This window comes from Monodelphis domestica, chromosome 2 (assembly GCF_027887165.1).
Source record: "Monodelphis domestica isolate mMonDom1 chromosome 2, mMonDom1.pri, whole genome shotgun sequence".
Lineage (NCBI taxonomy): Eukaryota > Metazoa > Chordata > Mammalia > Didelphimorphia > Didelphidae > Monodelphis > Monodelphis domestica.
Genome location: NC_077228.1, coordinates 532,195,803 through 532,214,928, shown reverse-complemented (window position 1 = coordinate 532,214,928; position 19,126 = coordinate 532,195,803). Strand labels below are relative to the sequence as shown.

The 19,126-nt window shown below is 51.8% G+C and overlaps 1 protein-coding gene across 1 annotated transcript in view; it reads right to left on the bottom strand.

Annotated features, from left to right (window-relative positions):
• The window catches only part of EFHD1 (EF-hand domain family member D1), a 48,201-nt gene extending 29,496 nt beyond the window's left edge, over positions 1 to 18,705 (bottom strand). Inside the window, exon 1 of the mRNA XM_001373703.4 lies at positions 17,783 to 18,705. Within this exon, the coding sequence (XP_001373740.2) occupies positions 17,783 to 18,108 (326 nt within the window). The 5' untranslated portion in view covers positions 18,109 to 18,705. The remainder of the gene's footprint in view (positions 1 to 17,782) is intronic.
• Between the last annotated feature and the right edge of the window lie 421 nt (positions 18,706 to 19,126).

Below are 19,126 nucleotides of genomic sequence, written 5' to 3'. Positions count from 1 at the left end.
CCTTCCTGACACCCAGCGTCCTGCCACAGTGATTTTCCCAACCCAAATGGCCCAGGAGCAAAGTAAGCCATGTTAGGGGGGATATCCATTGTGCCTTCCTTGTTCTTTCTATACCTGCAGCAATAGCCACGCCACTAGCAAATGCATATGAACCCTGCCAAGGTTTGGCCAGTTATAATCTGGTAAAAAACAAAACGATCCCCCCCAAACCTATGGAAACTTCATGAAAATGTCCCATCCTTAATAAAACAGGACCAAGAAAGCTCGAGGCTTCCCTATTCCCAATGCAAGTAAGATGTGAGCCAAGAGAAAACATGGTGGGGCTGAGGAGACCGGAGAGAGGTTACGGTCCAGTCTGGGGGAAGGAACCAGACCTGTGCTTTCATTTGGTCGGGAGTGGGATACTCACTCCCTCTACCAGGGCACAATGGCACCTCCACTACAACTTAGAGCATTGTCCAAATGAGGAGGAAGGAGACCTCAAAAGTCATCCTGGTCATTTCCTAGTTGCGTGATCTTGGCTAAGTCACAGTCCCTCAAGTATTCAGTTTCTTCTTGGTAAAATGAGGCTGGACTGTATGACCCCTCCTTCCACTTGAGTCTACTCCCCAGCCTCACTCTACAGATGAGGAAACTAAGACCCAGAGAATTAAGTATGTGCCAAGCACTGAAGACAATCGAAAGAGCTGAGGCCTGGTGACATCCATGAGGGAGAGCCGGTATTAGACCATGAAGCCTCCCCCAAATCTCCGCCATGCAAGGCAGCCCTGGAGTGGGCTAAGATGGCCCAAGAGTGACAGCAGCCAAAGGGAGGCAAGAACAGGCTTTAGCCGGGAAGCCCTTGCTTCCTCCACACAAGCTCAAACCAGGGGCACAAGGAAATAGTTTCCAGGAATGTTTGGCATCCGTGTCTCGAAGGGGTGTCCACACACCTTCTGGTTTTCAAAACAAGAGACCAATGGCCAGCTTTGCCCTTGGAGAGAGGAAGGACGTCTGGCCTCTCTCAGGAGGGAGAGAAGGGAGGGAGGGAGAGACACAGAGATACACACAAGAGAGAGAGAGACACAAGAGAGGGAGAAAGTGAGAGACAGACAGACAGACAGACAGAGGGAGAGAGAGAGGGAGAGAGAGAGGGAGAGACAGAGACACACACAAGAGAGACACACACACAAGAGAGGGAGAAAGCGAGAGACAGACAGACAGAGACAGAGGCAGAGAGAGAGGGAGAGAGAAAGAAAGGAGGGAGAGAGGGAGGGAGGGAGAGACACAGAGACACACACAAGAGAGGGAGAAAGCGAGCGAGAGAGAGACAGACAGACAGAGGCAGAGAGATGGAGAGAAAGAAAGGAGGGAGAGACACAGAGACACACACAAGAGAGAGAGAGACACAAGAGAGGGAGAAAGCGAGACAGACAGACAGAGACAGAGGCAGAGAGAGAGATGGAGAGAGAGGGAGAAAGAAGGGAGGGAGAGAGAGAGGGAGAAAGAGAGAGACAGAGAGAGAGGAGGGAGGAGAGAGAGGGGGAGGGGGGAAAGTGAGGAAAGGGAAGAGATAGGAGGTGGGAGGAAATAAGGATGAGGAAGTCAGGGTGGAAGGGCAGTCTTGACAAGAGGATCAATGTTCAGATTAGGCCATAACTCCTGGGAGCTGCAGCTGACCCTATATATTGGGGGAAGCATTGGAAGTGCCAAGAATTCAGCAGTGGCACCACACATAAAGAGAGTCCAGAGAGCCTAACGACAACTGATAGAAGACATGTATAGAAGTTTAAGGCAACAGCCTGGGAGCTAAGGTATAATCAGGAACCCCAATATACAGGGTAGAAAACTGAGGGCATTCCAGCGGCTAGCTGTTGGCAGCATGACCATCAGATGTTAAAGTGTTCATAACTATATAGCTGAGAGGGAAATCAGGGCATGGAGTCCAACTCTCATTTAGAGGGAGAAACAGAGGCCAAGGTCAATGGTACAGTCCTGGGTTTGGAGTGAAAGGCCCCAAGTTCAAATCCTGCCCTTGTTAGGTATTTGCTGTATGACCTTGGGCATGTCACTACACCTCAACAGGCCTCAGTGTCCTCCTCTGTAAAATGAGGAACTCCAAGGACTCTTCTAGTTCCAAACCGGTTGCTATGGACAACCTGGGTTTGAAAGAGTCCAGGCTCTTTCTGCTGCTCCATACTGTCCCTGGATGGGACAGGCCTAAGTGGGCATGGCAGTCCCAAGTCTGAGGGCTGAGGGGCTCCTCATAGAGGGGCAGGGGGCAGTAATGGGGAGGGAACCATTTCCTGCTCCCCAAGTCTCAGCCTTTCCTTAGGGAGTTGAGGGCAGGGCAGCATCTCATAGGGCAAACTTGGAAAAGTAATGGAAAACAAGAGGAGACAAGGCTGAGATGGAGACAAGGGGCCAGCCAAGTCCTGGGCAGAGGAGGAATGGAAAGCAGGAGCCTGGGGGTTCGGGAGCTTCCCTGGCACCAACTGGAGTGTGTAAGTTAGTCAGGACCTCAGCCATTCCTCCTTCCCTGGGCCAGGAGTGGGGGTGGGGACTTCCCATCACTCTCACTTGACATTCTCTGCCCCCCACCCCTAGGGGCCAGGCGTCCAGAGGCTCCTCCCCTGTCCACTGTTTACATCTCTCAAATACTTGTAGGGTTATCGTGTCCTGGGGTCACCCGTGCTCCAGGCTCTCCATCTTTCTCCTTTATCGTATTTAGATTCCTCATGCGCTTACCTCCTGGGCCGCATCTCTCCAGGAAGGATGCCAGGGTGTCCCGGGTGGGCATGGAATGTGGAACAGCGTCCACCCTCTGGGAGGCCCCCTCCCCACCCTCCATCCCAAACTGCAGTCTAAGTTTACCCACTTCTGGCAATCCAAGAGCCGGATCTAAACGGACTGTCCCAGCCGATAAATAACTCACACTATTTATGGAGTGGCTCTGATGGGCGCCCCTGAAGGGCCTTCACTTCAGAGCTCTGGGGCCGCAGATCTGGAGAAGGGAGGGACGGAGCCCAGGGGCCAGCCAGCTCGCTCCCTCATGGAGTCTGGGAAGAGGGACGGGAGGAGCTGACCCAGTCACACAGGCTGCGCCCACCCCGGCTCCAAATGAAATCCTTTAATTCTTGTGCAAGAATTCCAAACAGCATGGCCTTTCTGGGTTCATCCCCTTCCCTGCAGAAGGAGGGCTCCCGGGCCCTTCCAGCTCTACATCTTCATCCTCCCTCCATGTAGATCAGGGCAGCATCGGCTCCAGCCTCCATGGTTAGGCTTCAAGCTGGGGTTCGGCGTTCAGACCCAAGGCTGCCCACGGCCTCTCTGCTCAGCCAGTCTCTGTATGGAGTCTCCTCCCTCCTGGTTCTGAACCCCTCATGTTGTGTCGGGGCACAGCGGGCCGCCCACACTCCAGCCAGGTCTCAGGTGTAGAATCCAAGGGCTTCCATTCATCTCTTGGCCAGTGCCCGGGCCTTTAATCTATAAAACCAAGGGGGGGGGGGGGGGTCTCCCTCCTGGCTTCCTCCAAGCTAGGGCCTTCCCTGAACCCCTCTCCAACGGAGCCAACATATCTGCCTCCTGTACATCAGTAGTGTTTCCATGGGGGCTCCTGCTCTGCCTGCCTGTTCTCCTGGGATCTTCCTTCATGCAGACATGTTATTCTTTGGGAGGGATCCCTCACGGGGGATGGCCAGCAGCAGGCTGTGACCTAAGAGAACGCCTCAGTGACCCAGGGGAAGGTGCAGGGCCAGTGTCCAGGCATCTAGGCAGCTCTGCATAGCTGAGGCTCCCGATGGTCAACCACAATCCAAATGATACACGTGGGGACCTGAAGGGCCAAGTCTACTAGAAGAACAGAACCTTCATCCTCAATCTACCCATAAATGCCAAGCCCTGAGGCCAGTCATGGTAGGCAAGGTACTCTGCTTGGGAATAAGGAAGACCTGAGTTCAAATCTGGTACTCGGGGTGGGACTGGGCCAATTTTTCATTGCTGGGCTTCAGATTCCTTTTTTAAACCTTTACCTTTGTCTTAGAATCAATACAATATTGGTTCTAAGACAGAAGAGTGGTAAAGGGCTAGGCAATGTGGGTCAAGTGACTTGCCCAGGGTCACACAGCTAGGAAGTGGCTGAGGCTAGATTTGAACCCAGGACCCCCATTTCTGGGCCTGGCTCTCTATCCACTGAGCTACCCAGCTTCTAAATGGACCTCCCTCCCAGGGCTGTCCTAAGGATAAACATGACATGGTGTTAGCTATTATGATTATCTTTGGGGGAAGAAGTGCAGAATGGCTACAAAAGCACAAGTACCTGGGATAATGGGGCTCAGATAAATAGGGCACGTGTCCAAACTCAGCCAATCACAGACCATTACCTAGCACTTCTGTGTCCATCTGGAGCGAAGCATTTGGAATAAATACAAAATCACCCCAACAGTCCAAGCTCTCAAGGACCCTGCCTGGCTCTGTGATGGATACAACTGAAGAGAAAGCGACGAGGAGTGTGGGATAGAGAGATGGACTTCCTGAGACTTCTGTGGCATTTGGGCTGAACCCTGAAGGGCACACGTGGTGCCAAGGGTTGGGGCTGAACAGGGAGGGCATTCCAGGCATGGGGGAGGTGGGAGATGAGATGCCAGGTGAAAGGAGAAGCAGGAAGAATGTGGAGAACTCTTTTCAGACAGTGTAGACAGTGCTCCAGGAGGGTCATCTCCCACCCCTCCCATCTGATGCTGGTCCTTTCTCCAGGCTGATTGGCATTTCCTGGTTGGCCGGCGAAGTGTTCTAGCTTCACCAGCCCTGGACTCACCCTCTTCTTCTCACCCTGTGCCATGCACTGACCCCTTGCCATTCTCCCTGTTGGCCCTCCTATTCCCTGTGTCCAACCTCTGCCCAGGTACCCAGCATGCTCTCCTCAACTCCTCCTTTCTTTTGCCTTCCCTAGCCTATTGCTCGAGCTAGAAACCCAGAAGGGCTAATTCTGGCTGGAGCTGCCCTTCTTTTAGGCTGCCCACCTGCTCCCCCAGAATCAAGTGGAGTGTGCCCACTTCATCTCATTCTATGTCCTAGCTCCATCTGTGTTCAGAAAAGCTCTAACCCCACACTAGGAACCCACTCCCTTCTTCATCTCTGCTCTAGCAATCTTCCCTCTGCCTTCAAGGCTCAGCTCAGCTGTCACCTCCTCTCTGAAGCCTTCCCTGACCCTCCCAGACCACCCCCTCCAATTCCCCCATATTTGCTTCTGTTCTGGCCGAATCCCCCCAGTAGAATGGGAAGCAGAGACCGCTTGGTGTGGCTCTTTGTTTCCTTGAACCCATGAGGAAACCTAGCTAGTAACTGAGAAATATTTAACAGACGCCATGTTGTAGCCCGCTGCTAGGCACATCCCTTCTTCCAAAGAGCTTACATGAGGATGAGGAGATGATGAGGGATTATTATCAAACTCTGGGGTGTCCCAGACAAGAATGGCCTCATCGATGAGATCAGACATCCCTCCATATGCCAAGCGCACAGTAGGTGCTTCATCAAGAAAGGTTCAACGGAGCAGAATCTTAGCCAAGGGTTCATCTTCAGGGCCCCTCCCCCCCCCCCATAGGAAGAAAGCCTGTTTGGGAGGGAGTTCACGGAACATGGCGTCTCTCCGGGTTAGAGTTATGTCATTCTGGCAGAAGACTCCTGACTTGGCAGCACGTCCATGACCTCATCATTCCAGACTCTTAATAAAAAGACACTTGGAGTGCAGAGTGCGAGGCAGCAGCTCCTCCTCCCACCCTCTCTCCGGGGAGTTCAGAAGCCAAACTCTCTTGGAGTTCCAAGGACTGGGCTGACGGTCTTCCCCACCCCCTTCCTCATGGGAGTGAGGCTGCCTAGCCTGGCCTTGATTCTGTCCCCACCCCAGTTCACATCCTCTCCAAATAGGGGACTGGGACGTGTCCCAGCAATACAGATTCATTTTAAATCGAAGAACTGCTCTTTTGGGGTCCTCTCACCCCCATACCCACCCCAAGGACATGCCAGGATCTGCACCCCAGGTAGAAGAAGCATCCTGTGTATAGTGGAAATGCTTCTGGATCTGAGTTTTAATTCTGGGGTGCCAGCACTGAACTGGGCTCTGATGGCTGAGGGCTTGGGTTCAAATCCCATTTCTGTTGCTTCCTACCTGTGGGACCCTGGACAAACCCCTAGCTGCCTGGATCTCCACTTTTCTGATCTGTAAAACGAGGGAGCTGAATCCATGACCTCAAAAGTCCATTTCAACATGTTCTATGAGCCCTCTCTGCCTCAGTTCCCCCATCTGTAAAATGAAAGGGTTTGGCTCTGGTCTCTAAGGTCTCTTCTAGCTCTCATGTTGGGTCCTTTTATGCTAAGTCACAGCCATGTTGATAAAGGCATTTTGTAGGACAATTTCTACCCAGAGATGGAAGCAACAAAAAGCTCGGTCCTGTGCGCTAGAGGATCTGGGAACATATATGTATAATATAAACATGGAAAGAAAAAACCACAACGGTCCCTGGATCTCTAGGAGGAGCCTCTATACAGATGGGGAAATGAGGTCTACCTGGAATCACATGGCCAGTCCAAGCCATCAGAGGCAGGATTTGCACCCAGAACTTCCCAACATCCCAGCTCTACCCACTAAGCCACACTATCTTTTCCTCAGAAAGAGGGAGGAGAAATCCTGATAAGTGGGATCCAGGCTAAGGGGATGATTTGAGGTAGAAAACGCTTCCCTCTCCTCTGGTGGGAATTCTCTTTTCACTGGGCCTCCTTCCTCAGGCTTCTTTCTCTCTAGGCTGGGGTCTGGTTTGTGTGTAAATGACCCAGAGTTCTCCTTCCCTCACTTTTATGGGGGTGGGGCCCCTCCAAGAGAATGGAAGCTCCCTTAAGGGAAGGGGGGACTTTCATTTGTCTTTCATTTGTTTGATGTCTGTAGAGAGGAACACTATCATTTCCATAGGTACATGTATACATCATATTCATATAAGGCTTGTAAGGTCTGTGAAGCACTTTACAATTATTACCTTACTTGATGCTCCCAATAGTCCTGGAAGGTAAATATTATTATCCCATTTACAGATAAAGAAATTGAGGCTGGGAGAAGTTAGATGACTTGCCCAGAGTCACAAAATTAATAAGTGTCTGAGGCAAGATTTGAACTCAGGACTCCTTGACTGGTGTTCTCTTGGTAGAGAATACTCAGTGATGGGCAGAGTGGAAGGGACAGCCTAGGCTAGCTCAGACAAGGGCCCCAGAGACCATCTGGTTCTCATTTTATACTCTTAAAAACTTGGGACTTGCTCAAATTTATACAGTGCCTGAGGCAGGATTTGAACCCTTGTCTTCCCTAAACCTAGGGATCTAACCATTAAACTGTGGTGCCTCTGGGCATTCAGGATAGCATTTGGGAGAGAAGGGTCATTTCCCTCAAAAGTGCGCTCCATAAAGGACAAATCCAGATATAACAAAGGGCCCGGGTGGCCAGGGTGGCCCTTTCCCCCTCCAGAACCTTATCTGGCTGAACTGGCCTTAAAGGAGTCAGAGATCCCATTGACAATAGCCCAGGGAGGTAGATGCTATTATTATTCCCATTTTAAAGATGCAACTTGTTTGGTAAACAGCAGGGGCTTAATCAGTGCACTCATTCTCTCTTCTGTTCCCTAGACCAAAGAGCTCATTTCCTTCAGCTCACCTTGGCAGAGCCTCTCCAGGCTGGACCTTCCATGCTCATCTCCCCAGGGTTCTCTGTGGAGCCTCCTCCCACCCTTTGATGGTCTAGAATGAGCACCACAGCCCAGATGTGGCGGCTCCTCCTTCCTGAGGCAGGTCTAAAATGGAGCTGGCTTTTTTGGCAGCTCCTCAATCACAAAGCTGACTCACCCAGGAGTTTCCCTCCCCAGAAGCCCCCAGAGCTTTCCACTGCAGACCAACCCAGCCCCAGCCCCCATCAAAATGCTGAGTATGGGCCTGCCTCCCTCCCTGCCAAACAGTCCTTTCCATCTAGCTGTGGAGACCCACTGGACCCCACTGGACACTGGAGGTGAGTTCATTGGCCACCATACTTCCAGGCCATCCATTCCCCCAAGCTCTGGATCTACCCATCAATGTCCAACAGTCACCAGAGACTTGGCCACAAGTCTGGCTCTCCGCAATCCAAGCAGCATCCATCTTTGACCTCAATCAACAGCCTGGTTTGCTGTCATCCCTTTCAAATTCAAATACTCCAATAGATTATTTGGAATCTCCCCAGGAAGGAAGTGCCCTCCCCCAATGTAGATCACCACCCTTCTGAGCCTACTGACTGTCCTAAGGAGACTCTCATCCCCACAGGAGTCCCCCCAACGTGCCCAGGGCCTTCCTCACTCTCTCACCCTCTCTCAACATCTCCAGGTATCTGCTCTTCCCAGACAACCAGCTCATCTTCTCTTCCTATCACCCAAATCCAAGGAATCCTGGAGTCTTTGACTCAGGAAATGACTTGGGAAGCCTTCTGCTTGCTCTGCTCATCCGCTTCGGCATGCGGTAACAATAATAACAACAACAACAATATTAAAAAGACCACAAGAAGAGCTGGGAGTCAGAGAGCACTTTGAAGATGCCCCACACTCCTGAGATGGATGGAGGGACTGATTCATTCAGGTCTGAGAAAGCCAATGGGGCACAGCAAATGGAGGAGAGCCCTGGGCTGGGTTCAAATCCTGCTCCGTCATCCTGGCCCACCTCAGCTTCCTTATCCTTAAAATGAAGCCCCAAACAGCACCTGGCTCCCTGGTTACTGTGGGATTGGTTGGGATGGAAAACCATTCTGCAACATTGGAACGGATGTGCTGGCCCAAGGGTGTTGGGGCAACTTTGATCTCTTCAATATTAACTACAACTGTGTTTATATGCACACACATATGTCAAGCATAAACAGCCACATGCATGTCCAGGAACATACAAGGGCAGCATGTATCTACATATATGTACATGTGGTGTGACTGACCCAGAGTCAGGAAGAGCTAAATTCAAATCTGTCTTCCTTGCTCTTTGACCATGAGCAGATGGTGCAACCTTTCTCGGCCTTGGTTTCCTCATCTGTAAAATGGGTGCAATGATAGCTCTGACTCCCCCAGGATTATTGAGAAAATACAATGAGTTAGTATTGATTCTGCTTTCGACAAACAGTAAAGCTCTTGTAAATGCTAGCTATTGGTAGGCTTTATAAATGGGGGCTAGGAGGGGCAGTGTGTGTGCATCAGAGTGGCTAGGAGGCTGCCCACCTCCCACCCCCAACCAAGAAGATGAGTTCAGATGCTACCTGGCACTCATCCCTGGGCTGACTACCTTAGGGGTCATTTAGTCCAGCACCCTTCTTTACAATTTGGAAACTGAGGCACAGAGGCTAAGAGGTTTACTCCAAATGGCCCAAATGGAATATTTCGAATTAGAAGGGACCTTAGAGGTCATTGAGTCCAACTCTTTCACTTTTACAGATAAGGAAACTGAGGTAGAGGGCCCAGCATCACATGGTTAGTGGAAGGTCTAGGCGGGATTCAAATTCAGGTCCTGCACTCATCCTTTGTTGAGGACTAGACAACCAGAGATAGAGAAGCTTCTTTCTGCACTGCCTAGCCTTAGTGGAGTCTGGGATCTGGTCCAGTCCAGGGAAGAAGTCCTCAATGGGTCTTTGTGGAGTGAGACAAATAGTGCACCTGAACCTTGGACAAAGGCTGCCCCAAAGTAAGCGATGGGCCTTACTTGTCCTCGGAAAACCTGTGACATATTGAGAGTCGGGGGATGAAAAGGAAGGAGGGGCCAGTCAGAAGCCAAAGTGGGGCAGCAGAAGGGACCGTCATCATGGCCATCTAGACACCAATACCCTCAGTTGGTAAACTATATTTTTGCCTGGGACTCAGGACTTCTACAAGCAAAGGCAGATAAATGCCCAAGGGGAGGAGACAGCAGAATCCAGTGCAAAGAGGCTCTCATTTGGAGGTGGAGGACCTGGGTTCAAATCCTGAATCATCTACTTACTGGTATGATAAATCAAGTCACTTAAGACTTCCCTAATCTAGCAGATACCTCTCAAACTTCAAATCCCAGCTCTGCCACCTAGGTGAGCTTAGACAAATCACTTCTCCCCCCCTCCCGTGCCTCAGCTCTTCATCTATAAAATTAGGCTGAAGAACCAGATGGCCTCTGGGATGGCTTCTCGTTCCAAATTTGGAATCCTACATTCTGGGTTCTGGATTTTAATCCTGCTCTTTCACCTTCCTGATATGTTAAGAGGAAGAATGAGATGATATCGAAGGACCCTTCCAGGTATAGCTATGGGTCTGGGTTCAAATTCCCATGTGACCTCACTGAAATCCAACTCATGCACAAGTCAGGACATCATGGTCTTCGAAATTGAAGGACAAACCAGCATAAGCCGGGTGAGCTTAGGTTGGTCACTTAACATCTCAGGGCCTTAGTTTTCTCATCTGTAAAATGAGGCCGTTAGACCAAGTGGTCTCCTGGCTCCCTTGTAGCCCAGAGATGTCTGCTCCTGTGTCAACCTCGCTGGCCAGCTAAAGGCTCAAGGGAAGTTGGGCATTAAAGTGGACCCTCTCTCCCCAGGCAGAGCCTGAGAGGTAAGAGAGGGGGTCCTACCCACTGGTTCTGACTCAGGCGACCACGCAGTGGGAAACGATGATCCCAGCTCTGATATTATTTAATATTGATCTGATATTGTTTAAATATTCAATATATTTATTAATTATAAATTTGTTGATTATTAATATATTTGATATTTATTATATTATATATTATATCATACTTATTATACTATATCATATAATTTATTAATTATTAATTTATTGATATGTTTAATATTTATCTGATATTATTTAAATCATTTGTCCACGCACTCAACTATTAAGTAACAGCTGGAGCATCCTTCAAGGCTCATAGCATCAACATTTTAGGAGTCTAACCCTTCCATTTTACAGATGAGGAAACTAAGGCACAGAGGGGCAGAGAGCATCGAGTCCGACCTGTCTCTCTAATCAGCAGTCTCCAGTAAGTGGCTATCTGGCTTCTTCTCAAAGGCAGAGCAAGTTCAAGTCCCTCTTTCACTTGTTATTCAGTCCTTCCAGTCACATCTGACTTTTCATGATGACAAATGGAGTTTTCTGGGCAAAGACCCGAGCAATTTACCATTTCCTTTTCCAGCTCATTTTACAGATAAGGAAACTGAGGCAAACAGAGTTAAGTGAGTTCCCAGGGTCACACAGCTAGCAAGTATCTGAGGCTGGATTTGAACTCGGGTCTTTCTGATTTCATACATGGTGCTCTATCTACTATACTACCTAGCCGTGTCTTCTACATGAGAACCCTTCAAATACTTGTCAGTTAACTTGTTATCCCTCCCAAGTCTTCTTTTCTCCAGACTAAATAGGAGAGGCTCCTTCAGTGTTTCTCATCCAGTTTCATCTCCAGGACCCTCCTCTTCCTGGATATTTTCCAAGTTATCATATCCCAACCCTGATCTATGTTTCCAGCGACCAATGTCTTAGCCAAGTCAACCATGAAAGTATTTTTAAGTTCTCATTATGTTCTAGAAACGGAGCTTATCTGGGTCTAGTCCAAGTCCCCAGTTCTCTATCCCTTTATTTCATTTTTTTAGACCCTTACTTTCTATCTTAGAATCAATACTGTGTATTGATTTGAACCCAGGACTTCCCTCCCATCTCTAGGCCTGACTCTTGATCCGCTGAGCCACCTAGCTGTCCCTCCTTTCTTACTCTATTTATGGATCATTGTAGACTTCATAATCACAGGAACCTGGGAGGGACCTCCAAAGGTCATCTGGGAGCGCCCCTCATTTGATGGAGAAGGAAACCGAGAAAGGAACTTGCTTAAGATCATACTCGAGATAGGAAGGGCAGCGCAGAGTTAGGTCTAAACCCAAGAACTGATTCCTGATCCAGCATTCTTTCAAGAGTTAATGGTGAAGCCATTTTGCCAACCCTGGATGTGAGTGCCCCGAGTCCTGGCTGGAAGCTTTCTCCTTGGGACAATGAGCCCGCTTCCTGCCCCTTTCACTCAGGCTGATGCTGGACACAGTAATATGGCAGCTCGTCTCCTGATCTGCTAAGAGAACCTGGCTCTGGACCGAGATTGTTGGAGTCTTGGCAGAGGTTCCCCCTGCCCAAAGAGAGGCACCAGGGTCAACCATGGCTTTGCATAAAAACAGAGACTTACAGTTTAACACTGCTAAAGCTCAGAGGACAGGTGTCCATGGAGACGCGGCGGGTCAGCCCATCTCCAATTTGCTCCTGTAACCCCACTGTATTTGGAGTGAATTGGCAGGACAATGGACTGGGCAGTCTTGAATGAGAACTGCAGGCTCATAACGTTCCTCCCCTTTTGAAATCCTTTGCCACCCACATTGGCAGAGATCCCTTGAACAAACCCTTTATTCCATCTCCAAGTCACTAAATTCTGAAGCTCAAAGGAACCTTTGAGGTCATGGACTCCACTGACCAGATGAAGCCGTGGGCCAGTCTGATCACTCACTCTGCTACTGACTAGCTCTGTGACCTCTAGACAGACACGACCCCATGTTCTTGTTCAGTCATTTTTCAGTTTCCAACTCTGTGACCCCAACTGGGGTTTTCTTGGCAAAGATCCTAGAGAGGTTTGCTATTTCTTTCTCCAGCTCATGTCACAGATGAGCAAATGGAGCCCAGAAAGGCAAAGTGACTTACCCAGGGTCACACAGGTAGTAAATGTCTGAGGTCATATCTGAACTCATGAAAATGGGGGTTCCTGACTCCAGGCCTATCCACTGCACCATCCAGCTCTCTCCCATTGAGCCACAATGAATAACAAATTGCCCAGGTGAAGGGAAGAGAATTTGGAACTCAATTTTTAAAAAAAATGAATGTTAAGAGTTGGTGAGGGGGAGCAGCTGGGTAAGCTCAGTGGATTGAGTCAGGTCCAGAGATGGGAGGTCCTGGGTTCAAATCAGACCTCAGCCACTTCCTAGCTATGTGACCCTGGGCAAGTCACTTCACCCCCATTGCCTAGTCCTTACCACTCTTCTGCCTTAGAACCAATGCCCAGTATTGATTCTAAGATGGAAGGTAAGGGTTAAAAAAAAAAAGATAGTGAGGCAACTCAGTGGATTAAGAGCCAAGCATAGAGATGGAATGTTCTGAGTTCAAATCTGACACTTTTCTAGCTGTGTGTCCCTGGGCAAGTCACTTAACCCTAGCCATAGTTGCCTAGTCATTACCATATACTTAACACCCTAAACTTCGTGATAACAACAAGCAATAATATCCAACTGTAAGATTTATCACATTGCAAGAATATAAAATAACTTGAGTTATCCTTGGGGACAGGAGCGGTTTCATTTTTGATTTTGTATCCCCAGCACTGATATGGGGTCGGACACATAGTAGGTGATTAACAAATACTTCTTCCTATTATTGTAGACTGGGAGCTCCTGGAGGGCAAAGCCTATTTCATCGGCTCACAGCTAAATAAAGAACCTCGGCGGCCATCTAGTTCCAGCCTCAACAGTCTACCCAGTCTGTAGACGAGGAAACTTACCAATCAATACTAAGTGTGGGTACAGAAGTAGTGCTAGGCAATGGGGGTCAAGTGACTTGCCCAGGGACACACAGCTAAAATGTGTTTGAAGTCACATTTGAACCTGGGACCTCCCATCTCTAGATGTGGCTCTGGATCAATTGAGCTATGAAGCTGTCCTCAGACCTGGCAGACACCCCATCTCTCATTTGCCTCCTCCGCTTCCCTCAATGAGGGGTCCTTTCCATTGGCCTAAGATCATGTAGCGGCTCTCTTTCTAAAGGTTCTGAAATAGCCTTCCCTTGGCTCTTCCCCATCTTGCCTCCACTTCTCTAGCCAAGTTTACTCCTCCTTTTGCAAGCTGGCATCTGCCTCACCAGGGACCTGTTCTCAACACAAAGAGCCTTCCTTTCCCTGGCATCTTCCTTGACACTAACTACACACTCCTGGTTCTTCCCCCCCCCCCCACTTCCCTGTAATTCCTCCTCTTCTCTCTTGGGTCCCCTGATATGCCCTTCCCATACCCTTCCTGTGGGAGCTCCCAGGAGAGCTTCTCCCTTGACCCACTGCTTCTAAGGAAGCCCAAGCACTCTTCAGATATTGCCCAGATCTTCCAAATGGATTAGGGGCTGTTCAGAGTGGCTGTCTGGGCAGGCTAACCTCTCTGGGCCTCAGTTTCCCCATCTGTAAAATCAAAGGGATTGGACTGGATGGCCCTGAGGCCCTTTCTAGGTCTAGATCTCATCCTGTGACCCCCAACACTTCTATGAAATGCTTTCCCACCCGGCTGACCACTGGCCCCTCTCCAGGCTGCCTTCTGGTCCAGGGCAGCACCCTCAGTCTCATCACTGCTTCACCTTCATGGCTCCTCCCTATTCCCATACTCTACCAGCTGGGCTAACTTCCTCACAGATGATCTCTCTTCCACCTCCCCCTTCTAGTCCATCCTTTGCCCTGGTACCAGCCTCACTGATTCTGATTACTGTTCAAAAACCGGCTAGCCTCCAGGGTGAGTCCTTTGCCTGGCATTCAAGGCTCTATACAAAGTCTCCATTCTACCTTCCCAGCCTTATCTCATTTTACCCTTCTGTAAATTCCTCCTACTTCACCTTTGCTTGAGCTGTGCCTAGGCCTGGAGTGTCTGTCTGTTTTTAATTCCTACCCACCTTTTAAAGTCCATCTCAAATGGTGGCTACTAGGGGAAGCCTCCCTGGGTCCCCATCCCTCTTCTCCCTCCCTTGAGGATATCACAAGCACCTTCAGTGACTGGAAGCTCCAAGAGGAAAGGGATGGGCTGGACCTTCTCAAAGCTTTATAGCTTCTCTTGCTTTTTTTTTTTTAAACCCTCACCTTCCTTCTTAGGATGGATACCAAGTATTGGTTCCAAGACAGAAGAGCAGTAAAGGCTAGGCAGTGGGGGGTTAAGGGACTTATCCAGGGTCACACAGCTGGGAAGTATCTGTCTCTAGGTCTGACTCTCAATCCACTGAACTACCTAGCTGCCCCCATTCCCCCCAATCTTAAGTATTTATCGAGTGAGCCAATCATTTATTTATTAAATGTATGTATTAATAACATTTTATTGTAACTAATTCTGCATTGCTATTTAGGACTATGTTAATACTTATACTTGATCATTATTGTGTTAGTTAATTAATTACTATATCCATGTAAGGCTCAGGACTAGGTGACAGGAAGACAAAAATATCAAAGCAACAGCCCTGAGGCAACAACCATATACAAGTTAATTTTGCAAAAGAGGGTCTTAACCTGTGGGGGGAAGCAGGAAAGTCTTCCTGTAGGAAGGGCTATTTGAGAAGAGTTTGGAAGGAAACCAGAGACTCCAATGGGTGGAGGTGGAGAGAGATGGCAGTCTAGGCATGAGGACCAGTTAATGCAAAAGCCTGGAGGTGAGAGATGGAGCTCCTCTAGAAATCCAGTTTGGCTGAATTGAAGGTGGTTGTAATAAAAGTGCAAAGTTAAAAAAAAAAGCTCTAAAGGCAAGGAGAATTTATTTTGGGTGTTGGAGGTAATAAGCAGAGGCTGGCATTATTTCGCAGGGGATTGGCATGATTGGGTTTGGGCTTTAGAGGAGAGGCTGTGCTTTCTGGTGTGCCTTTTTGCCATAGCCATTATTTTCCACCTGGACTTGTCCAGCCAGCTTCTCTCAGTGAATTTGCAGAATTGGCCCAAAAGGTTCCAGGTAGGAAACTAAAGAGATAAAGTGGCTCTGGGGTGCCCACAGGGTGCCAGGTTTGACCTCACTCCTGTGCTTCCCCAAAACCTCTGCCCTCCTCCTGGGCCCATCTGCAGGTCACTTGAGAGTGCCCAAGAGACTGCACAGCTGACCCAGGAAACCTGAGGCTCCTGCAAAGCTCAGGACCCCTCCCTGCCCCTGGCATGAGCTGAGCAGAGCAGCCTGGCTCAAGGACCCTGTCTGATGCCTCAGCTAGGCAGCAAGGGGATCCCTGGGGGCTCCAAGCTGGCAATACTGAGCCCCTGCGGGCTCTGTGTCTGTCATCTGACCACAACAGCCTAGCTAAGGCAGGAGAGGACTCATTGCCAAAAGACTGGCCACCAGGAGAGGAGCATTTGGGGTGACAGACTCCAGAGGGCACCTACGAACTTTCCAGCCTGCCTGCATCCCTTCTTGCCTCCTCCCTGCACTAATCCCTTTTGCAAGCCTTTGCCTGGCCAGCTTATACCTGGAGTGCCCTCGCTCCCTCTTCACTCAGGGCTCCTTTGGGGGTTGTTGGCTTTGCCTTCCCAGAACAGCAAATGCTTGTTGTCTGACTGTTCACAGAGTTGAAATCCCAGATAATCAATCAGCAAATCCAATAGGCATTTATTAGTCACCTACTGTATACCAGGTGCTGTGCTAAATGCTGGATGATACAAAGCAGCCCCTGCCCTGGAGGAGCTCCTCGTCTAACGGGAAGACAACACACAACAACTATATACGGAGAAGCTAGAAACAGTATGAACTGGGAGCAGTTTCAATGGAAAGACACCAAGATGGAGGACTGGGAAGGCCATCTTACAGAAGGTGGAAAGGAGGTACTGTGAGTCAGTGGAAAGAGACCTGGTATCAGAATTGGTCACTTCCTAGCTGTGTGACCTTGGACAAGTCAACAGCCTCCCGGACCCTCAACTTCCTCCTGGGTAAAAAGAGAACTCTGAGGTCCCCTTCAGCTCTAGATGGGGAGAATAGAGGTCATCTAGTCCATTCGGGCCCCCCTCACTCTACAGATGAGGAAACTGAGGTCCAGAGATGACAACGTGCCTATTAAGTGCCAGAGACCAAAGGGCTGCCCCCTGGTGGCACGTATGAGGGTGGGCCAGTCCCCACTGAACGCTTAAGAGCAGCCCTTTGAGGGGTTAAATGGGGAGGCTGGGACCCCCGGCAGGGAGGAAAGGCCCGGAGGCCCTTGGAGGCTCAACACCGACCGAGAACAGACAGAATGACCCAGAGACAAGGTAGGAGTTTCCAGGAATGTCTGGCATCCAGCAGCGGGGGCTCCGGAAGGCTCTCCCACAGACCTCGCTCTCCAGCCATGCCCCAACCACCTTCCGACAGACGCCCGCGAGGAGCCGCGCTCCCGGGCACCTCTGCAGCGGGAGGCCAGGCTGGGAGAAGGAAAGCCTCGGGCCGGCAGGGGGGCCGCGGAGGGCGCCCTTCAGAGCTCAGCCCAAAGGCCACTGGGCAGCACACCGGCTTCCCCGCCGCACTTCACCAGCCCGCAGCCGGCGCCCGGAGCTCCGCTCCGTCCCGCCGCGGGGCACGAGCTCCACTCCATATCCCCGGCCGCGGGACACTCACTCCTCCCCCGGCTCAGCACAGGAGGCGCAGAGCCGGACAACGGGGGTCCGAGTGGGCAGCGGAGAGAATTCCAGGGAAAGAACGGACGGCAGGTGGGGGCGGGGGGACTGGGCGGGAGGCTGGACGCCAGGCAGCGGCCGGGGAAGGAGCGAGGGGAGGGGAGGAGCAGCAGGCTCGGGGACAGCGTCCCATCCCAGAAGCGAGGGGGGCGGCACCGGGACAAAGTCCCGAGGCTGGAGCGCGGGAAGGAATCAGGGCGGCGTCCGAAGCTAGGGGCGGGAGGCCCGAGGGGGCGCAGAAGCAGGAGGCGGGGTGCTGAAGCCGGAGAGGGGGGCGGAGGCTCCGGGTGGGACCGGGCTGGAGGGGGGGCACTAAGCAGGAGAGGGGCGCGGGGCGGCGGGGAGGGCGGGCACCCACCGTCGGAAGAGGCTCTCCATGTCCTTGATCTGGCGGCGGCTGAACTCGCGAAACTCGGTGTAGGGCTTGAAGACCTTGATGGGCCGGGGCCGCGCCGTTCCCTCGTGGATGCCCTGACGCCGGTTCAGCTGCTCCTTGAGCTCGGAGCCCGCGTTGGCCGTGAGCTCCTTGGCGGGCGGCTCGTCTCCCGGGCTCGGGGAACCGCAGGGCCAGGCCGGCGCGGGCACCCCGTCGAAGCCGTTTTGCTGCGGGATCGGGACGCCCTCGGCCTCCTGCTCCAGCTTCAGCCTCCGCTGCAGCTTCAGGGCGAGCTCGTAGCTGGCCATGGCCCGAGGACACGCAGTCCCCACGGACGGGGCCGGCTCCCTCGCCAGCCCGCTCGTCCACCCGCCCGATCGCTGCTTCCCGGGAGCGGCTCGGAACTTCTCTGGGCGGCGGGGCTCCCGAGCCGGGTAAAGGGAGAGAGGGCGGGCGGGGGCGGGGCAGGAGGCGGGGAAGGGGCGGGGCGGATCGTAGCGGGGAAGCAGCCCCCGGAGATGCCCCAGGCCCTAGATTCTTATTCCACCCTGCCTACGGGCTGCCCCGGCTCCCTAGTGCGAGCCTCTAGCCCTTATTTGGGCCTCTCTAGGGCCCTCCCCGCCAGGCGCCTAGACCAGTGCTCCCCAACCGACAGGTGATGCCATTCTCTCTCCCCCCTCCCCAGGACCCGCCAGCTGGACTTCACCTGGAACCGAGGCAGGCGGTCTAGTACGTTCCCCATTTTACAGATGAGAAAACTGAGGCCCTGAGCAGTTCACTGATTTGCCTCGGGCATACTTGGGGCCTCCCCTCCTTTCTGCGTCCGGAAAGGGGATCTTCACCCGCAGCCTAAGAGCGTCTGGGGCCTTTCACCAGCTGAGCCGAAGGACCTCCCATTCTCCAGCAGCTTCCCATTCCTCCCCCTCACATTCTGCATTCCAGCCAGCCCGGCCTCTCGGCTGCCGCTACCCTCGAAGCCCGGCTTCCTCCGACTCTCGGCCCAAGTCCCGGCTCCTACCAGAAGCCATTCCCGTCCCGAGCTCCCCCCGCCCGGTGATGGCAGGGCCGGCCTCCGAGGGATTCCCTCCACATCCATCGTGGGGGCTCCTGTCCGCCTGGCATCCCGTTTCTGCCTTTCCATCCCCTGCACTTAGCACAATGCCTGCCCACAGGAGGCGCAACAGCCACTAGTGGCTCCTCCTCACTCCCCCAGCGGCGTGTTACCCCCTCGAGGGCCAGAGCTCGTCTTGGTTTTCTTCCGGCTCCCTTGCAAGGGCGCAGTGCCTGGCATACAGCTGGCACTTCAATGGTTCTGGAATCCAGTGG